Source organism: Botryllus schlosseri, chromosome 2 (genome assembly GCF_051294905.1).
Source record: "Botryllus schlosseri isolate E-star chromosome 2, Bs_hap1, whole genome shotgun sequence".
Lineage (NCBI taxonomy): Eukaryota > Metazoa > Chordata > Ascidiacea > Stolidobranchia > Styelidae > Botryllus > Botryllus schlosseri.
In genome coordinates, this window is record NC_137237.1 from 34,389,476 (window position 1) to 34,403,974 (window position 14,499).

At 39.7% G+C, this 14,499-nt stretch overlaps 1 protein-coding gene and 3 long non-coding RNA genes across 4 annotated transcripts in view; 1 reads left to right on the forward strand and 3 right to left on the reverse strand.

Annotated features, from left to right (window-relative positions):
* The window catches only part of LOC145458918 (uncharacterized), a 462,825-nt gene that overhangs the window by 125,410 nt on the left and 322,916 nt on the right, over window positions 1-14,499 (reverse strand). The window lies entirely within an intron of this gene.
* LOC145458912 (uncharacterized) overlaps window positions 1-14,499 on the forward strand; it is a 482,198-nt gene that overhangs the window by 116,190 nt on the left and 351,509 nt on the right. The window lies entirely within an intron of this gene.
* On the reverse strand, window positions 8,028-9,140 carry LOC145458890 (uncharacterized). The gene is made up of 2 exons (XR_013921219.1): window positions 8,789-9,140; window positions 8,028-8,286 (listed from the first exon to the last, which is right to left on the reverse strand). It is a non-coding gene; the product is annotated as an uncharacterized LOC145458890 (long non-coding RNA).
* LOC145458768 (uncharacterized) overlaps window positions 12,160-14,499 on the reverse strand; it is a 211,314-nt gene continuing 208,974 nt past the window's right edge. Inside the window, exon 3 of the mRNA XM_080337251.1 lies at window positions 12,160-13,579. Coding sequence (XP_080193377.1) covers window positions 13,471-13,579 — 109 coding nt within the window. The 3' untranslated portion in view covers window positions 12,160-13,470. The remainder of the gene's footprint in view (window positions 13,580-14,499) is intronic.

Consider the following 14,499-nt stretch of genomic DNA (forward strand, 5'->3'; position numbering starts at 1 on the left):
GGCTGGTGTACAATTGCTATGGCCAATGACCATAGGATGCATGTCGACAGACCTTGATTAGTAAAACAATAACACCATACGACATCAGGCCGTTGGTTTTCAAAGGCAGTCACAGGTTTTCGTTCCTTTTTTAAACCTTAAGCTACTTTTCGGGGTGCGCGATCCGTGGCATGTACTCTACAACAGGGATGCAAAATATACAACTTGTGATGCAATGCAGAGTGAATGAAGCAATGCTAGTATTCTTCGGCCCATTTCAATCAGAAACTACAATTTTTATTGAGAAATACTTTCAAGTTATTTTCTTTCGAACATCTCGAATGTCCAACAAGTTCAAAAGTCACATTATGATCGTCCTGCTACAATGTAGAAACGTCACGATAGTCACCATCAACTAAAAGTACGTCACATTGACTCCTAATTCTGGAAAGAGCGAAAACTACACCCAGAGTGCAGAATTTTCAAAGAAAGTCCGACGGAAAGCTAGTTAGTCGCATAGGCAAAGACGCCAAAATTAAACTGTCGAATGAGGATTTTATAAGAATCAACCAAATCCGTTTACGGCTAAATCCCCCGTACTCCTTGTAACGCAGACGCAGTGCAAACATCGCATCAGGAATAAAGGAAAGGGGGATGAGATAGCTACCTTATATTGCCGTGACCATTAGTTTCCGAGCCGTCGTTTTAATGATTCATAACTGCGTTCAATTAGCTATATATCGCTAATCTCATTGCATGCGAATAAACATTTTGCCAGAATAGAGGCATAATGATCCGTATTATTATATATTATGTAGGTCTATATCCATAATGATGGAGCGTACAATCGAAAAATGGTATTGATTGTGGGATCATTTGACTTGTCGATATCGGGCTCAGGAGTGACCGGAAGATCTGTATCCTGCTCTACAGCCTAATCTCGTATAAACTCACGCAACCATGAGTCTCGAAACTAGAATTTACGTCAGAAGTCTAACAAGGCAGTTTAATTGATGTGAATGATGCAAAGTAGATTTTGCTAAGGAGGCGTCAAATTGAACAAAAGGTAAGAACCATTGCTTTAGTCTATTCAGGCGACGTATCATTAAATTTTACGGCGGATTGACACTACTTTACAGACAGCTTTTCGCAATACCAAACTTGAAGTCACCAAACTATGTTGATCGGACCAAACACACCTATATCAGACGTTCAACAGCAACTACTATATACTCACAGCGCCTCAATTCTGACCACACCTGTCAAAAATGCAGTGAAGCGGCATCCCCAAGGTGACGCCTCTCATTATCACGATGTCCGAATACCAGAGATGAGCATGGATTAGGATTAGGTTTTGAAAAAACAGGATTTGTGAAATTTTGTCGGATTTGGATTGGATTTGGATTAGACATTTTTTTCAGAACGGATTAGGATTTGGATTGGATTTACCTATTTTCTGGGAGATTGAAATGTCGTGTGGCGAGTGGCTACAAACTTTATTCAGATCAGTTAATAATGTACTTATGGTTACTAAGTTATCTTGAATCAAGTAAATCGTTGGTTGTGAAAGAAAATTTTCGAATCCCTCCATTGCATAAATTAGTATTTTTTCTGAATTTCCAGTTTGAATTGGATTAGGATTGGACATGGACTTGAATGTGAAAAAGTCATGGATTAGGATTTGGATATGGATTTGAAGGTTCGGATTTGGATTGGATTAGGACATAGAAATTTCAAATCCGCTCATCTCTCATCTCTCAATGGTGATGGAGTTATGCACTGTAAATAATATACAGAGTTCTTCCAAAATCCCAGAAAGACTGGCGGCACGCCAGAGAATCCGAGACGGCAGACAGTTTGGAAATCACTGCTATACACAAACTGACTCAAGTCTATAGTAGAGTCAACGAAGGATTGTAACTCGAGCCCAACTCGAGCCGAGTCATGACACGAGTCATTTCAACCCAGGTATTATGAGCCCACCCTATGATTGGCAACGCTTATCAGTATAACTAACCATACCATATTGGGCCAATATGTCATGATTCATATTCGACGATCATTTGCAAATATTCGTCTGCCTATTGCGAACTTATACGGCAGGTTTAATTTTATTCATTTTGTAACTTCGTTGAGTTTCGGAAAAGTGCTGCATTGCCTGATCAAACAATTCATGCCACAAAACTTCTATTCACTTTTTTCCCGAGCAATTTGAAATATCTCCCTGCGTATAATGCTGATAAACAGTGTATTTCTGTTTTTGACCTCGCAGCTGTTACCGACAAGGCCATACATCGAGAGCTCGCATCCGTGTTCAACAAGGTTTTATTGGATAGTGAAGAGAAGACTCGTGGGGATAAACGTATGAGAAGATATTATTGTGATCTTGTTCACCATTGATAAACTGCAACAAATCTCAGTATCTAAATGCCAAATCAGCAACGGGCTGCAGAATTTGACCTGACGTACCACATGTGGCCACAAGTCGGTGATCCCTGATATAAGGTTTGACACTTGAAACCTTATCTTGCTAGCGATCGCTCAACCCTGCTCCTCTGTTGAACTCTGACATTGCATGAAATTTCGCGCGACTTTGGTCGTATGTTGGAAACGGTAAAATGAGATTAGGCATTAAAGTAACGATCTTCCGGTGATACGTCAAGAATTTAAAACATTTAATACCATTTAATATTGTAATGAGCCTTTTCAAGATCTTTTGCCGAATCAATTCAGTTTTTTGTTTGTTTTCAAAGCGTTACGCGTCCATTGCAAATGATCTCGAAGACCATCGTACGGATGCCATCTGAGGCGCTATTGTGGCTTCAATCCCTAGCAAGCAGACATGGTTTGCTGATAAATAATGTGGGTCGACGAAAGAAATGTTATTCTTGCGCGTTAGGGAAGCCTTCATAAATGAAGTCGGCAAACTATTGTTTAGGCTGGAAGGCAAATCAATTTCCAACGAGGAATATGTGACGTTGTTCACATCAGTTTCGCGTTGTTTGATTATGAACATAGGTGAGACCTCTATGCTCCATCTTGTGTTGAACTAATACCAAAATACATAGCAATATAATATGCTGGAATAATATTGGAATAATATTATTACAATTATTGGAAATATATTGGAATAATATAGAGTCCACTCTCCTTACCATGCGTTTACAGATAGCTTATAAACGCTTTGTAACTTGACATCAAGTCGCAACAAACTACAGATTCGACCTTCGACTACTTCAATCAACACCATCCATGATACTTCATCCGAGATATTACCTAGTGTTGTCGCTTGAATTATACCTGAGAACCAACTAGTCCACATACTGTAGTTAGTACAGTAAAAGTGAAGATATGACGCCGAATTAGAATGTACTATATTGGAGCTGTCGATTTATGCGGTAGTTCAAAAGTATTGTGAAATCATACATGCTTGGAAAGTTTCCCAACGCATGAGAAATCGTATCTATGCCATCGACTTTCTAATTGCCGCCAATCTCCAAATTGCAAGATGAATCTCCGGGAACACTACAGATTGACTGATACGGCTACCACAAATAAAGACTAAATAAGTCAGCATAGAGTAGGGGTACTAAACATTCATCAAATTCGGAACTATTCCGCCACGGACCACATTTTTCACCCTAAGAAATCTCACCTCACATGCATCGCGTACAACCAGCGTACACGTTGCGACGCCACAAGAAAGCGCAATGAACGGAGCAAGAATACGCCAGTGTGAATATATAAGTAACATATTTATTGCTAAAAACCGTAGTTGCAATTAATATTATTTTTCAGATTTCTTGACCCTGCAATTAATGGAAAGGCCAGGACATAATATAATTTACGCATCAATGCAACGACAACTTGCATTCCAATACTTTTCTTCTAACAGCTATCCATTCAGCACTGGAAACGACGTCTTGGCTTTCGCGTCCGAACCGTTGTCCTGAACACAAAACGACTTGATCAACATATAAGTCGTGATACCCAGTAAGACTTCTGCTGCGTGACTTTAACACGTTCCTAAGTAACGTGCTTCCGCGGGCAGAGCTATAAAAGTGGGATTACAGATGTAACAGGTAATCACTACGGCGATTTTTTTGACATGTCGAAATAAGCCAAAATTTGGTCAAAATTGTAGCGTGAGGTCAAAACATTGTCAAAATATTTTACAAGGTCAATTTTATTTTACAACCTGAATTTCGTTTTTATCGCAGATGTTTGCACTGTGGGTGAACTCATCATTGATATTTTACAGCTTGAAACCCAATTTATTGGCCTACCGTTGTATACGGCCCATTGTCTGCTCATTGTGAATCATATACGGCCAAATGAAACAAACATGTTGGCAAAGTGGTATGCTCAACGTATCGCAATATCCTAACTGAAGCAAGTCTGCGTGGGCAATGGGCATTGGTTTTTATATCACCAAGCGCATGATGAAAAATTGTGATGGAGACAAAATTGTTGCAACACGGTGTGTCACCAGCCGTGTACTGTACACACAACTTCAGTGTTGCCAGCCAACAATTGCTGCTGTTAACGTTATTTTACCATTCTTGGCCGTTATATACTTAGTTAGGACAGACATTTGCTACCCGAGAATGTAGGAAAGTATCTTTCGTTGTACTACAACAAATTATTTCAGATTAATGTAAAATAAATTTTTTTCATGTGAGAATTTGTCAGTTTTTAAGTAAAAAAAGTTAACTCAAGCCTAATTACTTCGTAATGACTGACAGTGCCGACCAGAAATGAAAAAAATTCTGATATTTTGTGGGAAACACCTAATTTATATACATGAGGTGGAAATTTCGTCAAAATTAAGTTTTTTAATGTCAAAAAAGTCAAAATATAGATTTTAAGGTCAAAATCTCCGTTTTTTATGTTTAAAAAATAATCGCCCTAGTAATCACTAATCACACCCCTTAGTCACGAGTAGGGCTGGGGAAAATCGAGTACCTGAGTAATTCGATTCTGAATCACGTATTGCGCTTCGGGTCGAGTCGAGTAATCGAGTATCACTCATTATGACGTCACAACAGATTGTACTATGTCAAAGTTCAATTATGTACCTTTTACGTTACCACGAAGAACATAATGCCTGTTATCCGTCACATTTAAGATACTTTGATAGTTTTTGACCATACTGGTTTCATTGCACTTCTTGACAATGTTGTGGTATGATCATGATTTCGAAAAAGTGTTAAATCGAGGAACATTCGTAGCTTTGTGCTATGTCTGGTATATGCTGCGACACGGCAAATCAAGGTTTCCTCAGTGGAAAAGAGTATCAAAACTATATTACTCGTTAGAAAATTAATAATAATCTCAGTACTCAAAAAAATCGTTTTTTACTACTCGACTCGAATCATTAAAATTATTACTCGATTCAGATTCGAGTAATCGAATCATTGTGCCCAGCCCTAGTCACGAGTGATTTATGCGCAATTCTTCCTTTGCTATTCCTTCCGTTATTGCGAACCCATGACAACTTCGTCGACTCGGTGGTTTTAGAAATGTGTCAATGTTGACTCGATGGGTTAATAAGAATTCGCTCGCTCTGTTAAGTTCTTTCTACCACACGATCTCACGTACAGAGAGTAGCAACTATCCGATACGTTAGAGGTCATCGTGAAACGACTAAATCAGTGTTTCCCAAACAATTTTAAAATACCGCCCACCTGGGACGCAAACCAGGTATCGAACGCTGCCTAACCCCTTACTGTCGACAAAAAGTTGTTTGATTCATAACACACTCACTATATTGTCGCGTATCCCTTTTGCGTTGATCTAATTTAATAACAGCCCCATATGTACGCCGTGTCTGGGTGACAGTTTCGTACGAATTATTTTACAGACACAAACAATGAAAGCAATCGTACAAGGCAACTTGACTTCCAAATCATCGTACATCGTTTCTGTGCGATATGCGAGCTTTAAACTTATGATAAGTAGAGTACGGAAGATTCTTGATCAAACTCGTCAGAGTTCCTGTTTGAGATTTCACACTCATCTCGCGTCTTTGCATGCCATTTAAATAAAGAGTGATTCATTTACAGACCATACCCATTTAAATAAACAACTTACCGGTACTGTATTGGATATTATTGGAAATTCCTTATCAAATAACATGATTTTGATCTCCTGGGTAATGATACGAATGCGAATCACTTCAAGGGGTAAAACGCCCACTAGCGGCGTTTTACCCCGCGTATAGGGTGGGCGTTTTAGCCACGAGCCTGCCTGACTTTCGAAACACTAACAAGGTGGTTATTTTGTGTATCTGACGATGAAATTACACTAAAATCACATCGAACATAGTAGGATCCTAAATAAAATAAGAAATATTCATTCGACGACCTCAATAGTTACGTTTCGTCCAGTTATATTACGGTTATTTTTGTAAGAAACAAGTCAAAAAGTAATATATCATCGTAAAACTCACCAAGTTCTCTTTCAACTTCAGAAATTAAGGTGACAGCTCCGTCTGACCATTCGGCATACTTTAGGCTATTGTGACTCATTCAACAATCACTTTGTTTGGTAATAGCGATGGTGGGCGTCTTACCTCACAGGGGCGTTTTACCCCACTATACCCTAAGGTAGCAGTGTATAAATGGATGCAGGTGTGTTTCGCATGTTTGCCCCCCATAGATGAGCGAGTATTACTCAGGATTCTTCAAGATATGACAATGAACGTACCAGATAATATATTGTAAACTCTTAACGAAAAAAGTGCGAATTCACACATGTGTACCACCCCTGATATACGGGTGTGAATCTACACATGAACCAGAACCAAGCCCAGACTGAAACCATGGTATCACCCATACACAGCATTTTAACCCGATCGTTGCTTGCACGTAAGGGTTGCATTTAAAACAAACGGTGTTTTAAATCACTTTGTTTAAAAAATGTTTTAAACAGTGTTTTGCAAAAAATGACTTTCTTAAAAAAAAATTTTTAAGCTGTAAAATTATGCCATAATTGGGTCAATACTTTACAAAAACATGTTGTATGAGTCTAAGGAAAATTACCGACCGATTTAGCCCACGTATATCGATATGGAATGGTTGGTACCCTCAAAATAGTCGGTTCAACAGCAACAGTACATATATTTCGTCAAAGGAGCTATTTTTACCCTATATATTCAATTGTCAATGTCAATCCACTATGGCGTCATAATTGAATATTCGTGACGTCATAGCTTTGCAAAAACTTGAAAAAACAATAAAAAAAACATGTTTTAAATTAGGGCCTTGTTTTAAACATGTTTGTTTTAAATTGATTTTTGCTTTAAATGCAACCCTACATATAAGTGACGTTGGAACGTATGTAACTGTGATATAATTCTGAGTTAGGTTATGTTTTTGTGCGCTACCAGCATTTGGGTGTGAATGTGAATGCACACTGTTTTCGCTGAGAGTGTAATCGTTCATGACGATTCGATAAGTTGATATTTATCCGTAGAGCTAATTAAATAGCGCCCAACGGTTTTTTTAATAATAGCGCAAGTTTTTGAAACTTTTGCAACTTTTTTTTACAGCTTCCGACAGCTTCCTAGATACTCGCAATCTATGTACAATGATGTTTTAAGCTGTCTGGAGAGATTTTATAGTGCAACTTTTTGCAATTTTTATCTATTTTCCATACCAATTTTGACTGCAACTTTTATCAAATATTACGTCAAAATGTAAAGGAGTGATTTAAAAACATGCAAACTATTTCCACACTGTAAAAAATAAAAACCTCGATTTACCGCGAAATGTTTGGAAGCACGGTAGCCAGACATTTCGTGGTAATCTAACATTACCGTCAGTCAATGCAAATTCAACTTACACTCGTCCGGTAATCTCACTTTACACGCCAGACTGTAATGTTACAGTCCCCTCCGGGTATATCCAGTCTACATGTTCTCCTGTACATTTGAGACCGAGACCGCCTACCTACCTACCTAGCCTACATGCTGTCCCTGTAAATCAGGATACATACCAGCTTGTAAATTCACGTACATCCATACCTATCGCAAAGCAACCCGATGCTAAAATATCGCAAAATTTTCTTCACACTCCCAAAACGACATTGGAACAAACTGTATATTCATTCATGATATCACGATGAAGTGGTAATCGATGGAAAAGTATTGCTGCTGGTGGTCTAATTCTTCTTTAGGAGACATGCAGTAAAAGTAACACGAGTGGTCGCAAGAAAAGGTGAATTAATTCCACCACCGGCGAGACTTTCAATTGTTTCTTTTTCTCTTCCTCATTCCTTCTGTGTAACTAGCATCTCGCAGGTCCACTAAAAAGAATTCATGAGTAAGTCGCTATATAAAGCAAATTTCCTAACCTAGACATGACATTATAAAGACTGCTAAGACAAATAGGCTAACAAAAATATAGGGTAACATGTTTTGAAGTACCGGTACTGGCACATTGTGTGATGAAGGCTCCGCCTTGCACATTATATAGCAGAGATTCATGACTTACTTTATCTAATGTATTGAAGCAAAAGGTTCCTCACCAATTCCACTCTGGATATGAGGTGGCATGTGTGCCAAACAAATCGAGCAGTGGATGAAAACATCTCTATGCTATGGCCCGAAAATGACATAAACAAGCCAACAGTTTTAACTCCTCCGCGGCGGAGTATGTTGTGTCACAGGTCACTATATAAGTCGACTAGTATTCCAAAATAGAACAGAGAATGCGGAGAATGAAATATTTCAATCATGAAATCAAAGTGGTGCGCACATTGCACAGTCGCAGATATTCACGGTAACAAATACTATGTAGTACTGTACCTTTTACGATGCGTATCCCATTCAGCGTTCCTAGGAATCTTCCACGATCGTGTCCACTTTCTTCAAGCACAACAAGCTTCGCTCCACCCTTTGCTCAAATCTCAATAATAGCCAGATAACGATACGACACTCAAAAGATTTCAAAATAAGTGGTATTCATCCGCTGACATGCCACCGATAATATTTGCTGGCCACGTTATAATGTTTGACTTAGGTTATTTCTCTTTCATACAGAAACATTTATCATTACATATAGTTTCTTCCTTTTCCATCTAATTTCGTATAAATTGATATTTATCCCAAGTGTTGTTCACTACTTACTGTACTTACTGAACGAGACGCTCCCTGTGATGTCACACAAAGTCACTCAACTATCATAGTTGAGTGACTTTGATGTCACAGTTGTGCGTTGGCTGTTTACTACGAATCTCAGAAAACCAGTAACGCGTAACGGTAACCTATTGTAACCTATTACAGGTCGCCTTGTCCGCCATTAGCAAATGGTCAACTGAGCATGCGATGCTGATATTTCTAGTTTCCCGAACAATATTATACATCCTAAACTGATTTTCTAACTTATCAGCCGTATCCGTAACAACGAATGTAACCAGCGAGAACGGCCGTATAGCCATAGCCTTATAATAGAATATAATGGCTATGGTGCAAGTACATTAGCCACGATTGTCAGTTGTTTCTTGTACCCTAGTATGTACTATACTGAAATTGGTACTAGGGCCAACAATTTCCGTACGACAGACCCCAGTTTCGCGAACGAGGTTGAATCAAGTCAAATCACCACGAGAATGATATATCAGTAACATTCATTTCCACGCATATATTGGCTGCAGCGATTATGAAGCTAATCAATCTTCCCAATAGCCTGGTAAACTGCAGTTACGAGTAACTGTCAGTAATTTTGCGAAGAAATTCTGGTACCTTGACTTCACAGCTAAACTAAGGTAATATTACATATCAAAATGTGAAATTACAAGCTACGCACAGTTATTGGCTGCGACCGGTAATTCGTTGTAAAATTTACAGAGATTTCCCAGTAAATCTACCAGATTTTTTACAGTGCAGTATGGCTCTAATCTCTTTGATTTGCATAACAAAGGGCTATATGATGGGTTAGTTGCATCTCACTGTGTTATCTATGACACAATGGCTTGAAAGCAAGATGTTAAACTACCCTGCCAGCAAGACCGTGTCCGAACAATATCTAAATATATCGCTTTATTAATTCTGTCGTTTAAATTTGAGATAGTTTCCCATTCCACGAACGCCCAGGCGAGACCGCCAAAAATTACATTTTCATTGGGTCACCTTATTCTGGCTATTGATTTTGTTTAAGTCGCTAAGAATGAGTTTTTCTGCAACGCCTTGGGCCAAGTTTACAGACTTAGGCGTTTGGGGTGAGTTATTTGACTTGTTTTAGGGAGAGGTGGTTATCGCTATGCAGTTTGGCTTTTTTGAGGAAACTTATTCCCGCATTGCGTCATTTTCTAGCGGTGTAGCTAAGAAAAACATAATTTTTGGTGGTCTCGCCAGAATGTCCGTGAAATGGCAAAGCAGCAAATTTGACAGCTCTGCATGAGCTCGGTTATACAACAGAACCTTTCGAGTATCTAAAACCTGCTAATTCAACAAAAATTTTAAATGCAACTTTTTACTGCAACCATTGTCGAAATTAAGTGCAACTTTCTGGCGATTTTAGTACAACAAAAACTTGCCCTAGTAATTACAGATAGTGGCGTCAAGTTATTTATAGGTGTATAGCGCCACTGGACTTTTACAGTAATGCCACTAATACAATTAATGTTAAGAACGACAACATTGTTACGAAGATAGACAAGTAAGAGCCCATTAACTACTTGTATTAATATAGCATCAGTATATGGTATACCTTTCAATTGGCCAATATTCAAGACTTACAATTTGACGTATAACTTCGTCGCGTCTATGTTCGATTCCAGCTCCTCGCATTTCGAAACCAATATAGTCAGATTCCCCAGCGCGTTCGCATCCAACGATGAAATGACTGCTGACGAATCGTACGATATTGTAGCATACAAGATCCCCAACCTTGGTTTAGTAGCGCGAGTTGGGCTGAAGTGAATAACCAAGGGTTCTTCCTGGAATTACAGCAAAATATGAACACAGATTATGGTACTGCAACATTAAAATTGAGATCCGTTTACACAGGTTTTATTGCAATAATGTGGCCGCTTTAATAATTTAATCCCCAATAATGAATAAGATCAGGAATACTGCTGCTCATTCAACTAAGACTATGACCGCGAACTAACGACTCATCAATTGTATATATATATGTTGCACATGGTGTGAAAAACTGTTGATTCGATTTTATTATTGAGCTGGCGGTACAGTGGCTCTATTGTCCGAACATTTCAGTTAACGTGAGCTTAGCATGCGCTCACCACAAATACGACGCCTAATGCATGGCTTCGTTTAATATTCACCGAAGTTGACGTTGCCACGAAAAGCTTAAGAGTAGCTGAACTTAGCAACTGGTATCTATGTTGCTAATAACGTAAAATCCCAGTGTCAATAAAGACATCATATAGTGCGTGTGCGTGCAAACAGTAACGTTCCCTGGCTGCTTTATAAAACCATAAGTTATGTGGTTGGGGACTCGTGACAAGTTGGCAAAGAGATATTGTATTTGTGAGTTACTAATGTGTAATGAGTTGTTGTTCCACAAATGCTATTTTATTGTGGGGTGTGGCAGTTACGAACCTGTCGTAAACCATCACGCAGGGGCATGCAGTTTGCGATGCAACAGCACAACCTACATTCCTAGCGAAATCAGTGAATATTCACAACCAAAGGGTGGTACATGAAAACACAACCGAACTAAGAATTATATCGCGGTTGTAAACCCTATACCTGCCTATACGTCCATACCATCCTTAGTCTGTACATACAAGCATCATTGGGATAAAAATGTTGTATTTGGTTTATACCGTGGTGTATAAGGTATAGGTTCAGATATCGTACACCACAAGTATATTTTCACACCCTTATATCACTCGTGGTAGACGGGTGTGAATGTGAATACACACCGTTTTCGCTAAGAGTGTACATCAAGATTACGCCGACTATAATTGCAACGTATGACACTCTCGAGGGATGATGTGTGTGAGTAATGAGTATCTATGAGAAGGCTACGGTGACATTGCTATCTCTAGTGCTAATACTTAGAAGAGACATGGTACCATATTTATGTGTGCTGTACCTTGGTAACGCCTTTAACGCCAGACGTTGGTAAATTTGGTTTTCGGCTTTGTGGTGTTAAATATTTTCCATGTGGGGTTGCGGAACTCGTCAACCTGAACACTTGGTTGTCCAGATGTCCACGCAAGGGTCACTCGATTTCTTTCCAGGCCAAGGTGATTGGGGCAGTTGGTTTTTGTCAGCGCCGGCAGTACGGTGGAGCAAAAACTTGACCGCACTTTCTCTTGACTTCTCGATCGGTGGTGAGGATTCTTGATGCGTGACCTTGGCCGCTGATATTTCCTCCTCGAACACAGAACTTTCAGAAGAGCTGTTACTACTTGAAGAGCTGCAACTTGAAGCGGTACTTGAAGTCGAGCTGCTGCTTGAATATCTATTCCTTCGGCGACTGTTTTCCTGGATGCGTTTCTGAGTTTGCAATCTGCAAGCAGAACAGTTGCTACTGTACGACGCCGCCGAGTCTGATGACGAGCCTTCGCTTTCCCCGCCGCTCCGCTCCGCCATATACCGCTCCACTAAGTTGAGATTGTTTGGAGTTGGTTTCTTGTTAGAGTCAGAATGATAATCTTGTAGATAGTCGATATCATCATCCGTAATTTAGATATGAGGCACTGGTGCAGCCACTGTTATATTCGCAGAGTCCCCAGTGCCCTTGTCATTTCCGTCGTGTGTTCCTTCAGTTTTATCGCCTTTTGTGTGGTGTCTCGTGTCTTCGGCTCATTCTTTCCGCGACATTGTTTTAGTTTCAGTGGCTGGTTCTTGTGGTATGGCGTTCTTCTTCGCATTCTCATTGTCGATTCCCCTTTGAGACTTTTGATCATTTGGATCCGCAGTAGATTCTGCTGGCGTTTTTGTATTATTAGGACCTGCGTCTGGCTTGTCCTCTTCGGCAATACGCCGTTCATTTATGGTGGGATTGGAAGCATCATTGATGTTTTCAAGATTATTATCAAGCGTTTTTCTATCCTCTTTTTTGATCGAGTTCCACGCATCCGCAGATTTATCAGAAGCAGATCGTTTATCCGCATCGAGATGGTGTACATCGTCGCTGTCATTTTTAATGTTTTGGTTTCGATCGGCTACGTTTGCGCTAGAGACACTTTTCGTCATTGAATCCAGCAATTCTTGAGTGGAACTTCGGGGAGGTGATGAATTCCCGGGTGTCTGTCGGACTTTGTAACTTTGTGCTATTGAGTCTAGCAGTTTGTTAGAAGAGCTCACACCGTCAACACGGGCAGATGTATTTTTTATTTGTTCACATTCTTCTGGTGATGTCACTTTTGAAATTGTTTCATCAGCCAATTCAAGACTCAATTCAGATTCCTCTACTTTTTCAATGCTCTCGATGCGGTCGTTATTGGAAGGTACCTGCTCTACTTTCTCTGTTTTACATTCTCCCGTTTCGCTTACCATGACATCAACGTGGTTCACCTCATTTGAGACACGTAGGACCTCCTGTTGGTTGGAATCTGGCTGAACAATGGGAGCATCCAAGGAAGCAATGCTTGAATAGTTGCCAACGTCGACATTGTCAGATGTGGGAATCAGGGATATCTAGACTAGGGATTGATAACTCTTTTTTGCCCATTACGTGATGAGGGCAAAATTACAATTATTTGTGAGGACTGCTGTCTGCACCTACGGACCCTTGTTGCCCACTATTACTCCTTCAAGTTGGATAACAAATTGCTGATGACATCATTGTGGCCATGACGTCATAATGACCATGGCGTCATAGTGACTATGACGTCACAAATACTTTTCTTTATTATAATATTCGTGAAATGGCATGCAATTATTTAATTATAAACACAAGATAAACCGTTACAGGACATGCAATACCACCAATTTCGATTGTGTCAATTCTTGGAAGCCTTTGACGTAAGCTTACTAATTTTACGTAGTTTTTTGATGGCGGCTCAACAAGAGATGGTTGAATCGCTTAAGTTCATTCTTCGCAAAGCAATTGAAAGCTGTCTGGGCGATGGAGTTGAAGTTTGCATGACCAGATTGACAGCAGTTATTCAAAAGAGGGCGCATTAGGCTTGACAAATCAACCACCTCGTGAGTTGCCTCCGTGAAAACAAATCTTTGGTTTTGACAACAAAACAATTTTTGCTTCATGTCCATGGAATCACTTATGATGGTGAAATATTTGACAGCAAGCGTCGTTATTGCAAAGCATAACTCGGTAGGCTCAGCAAGGCCACCTCGATCAGCCATTTTGAATATTCTTTTGTATTCTTCTGGGAAGCAGAAATCCAAATCCGGAACGTCACGGTCGGTTATCAGCAATGTTTTGCAATCCATGCACTTTCGTCGCACAGAAATTGATCGGCCAATGCATCCACTGACAAAATATATCACACCGGCCTCTTCAGTTGTGATAAAATTCAGCGGTGCAGAGATAGGCAAAAGAAAGCTCACCAACCATTTGAAATCTTCTGCAGGTTGTA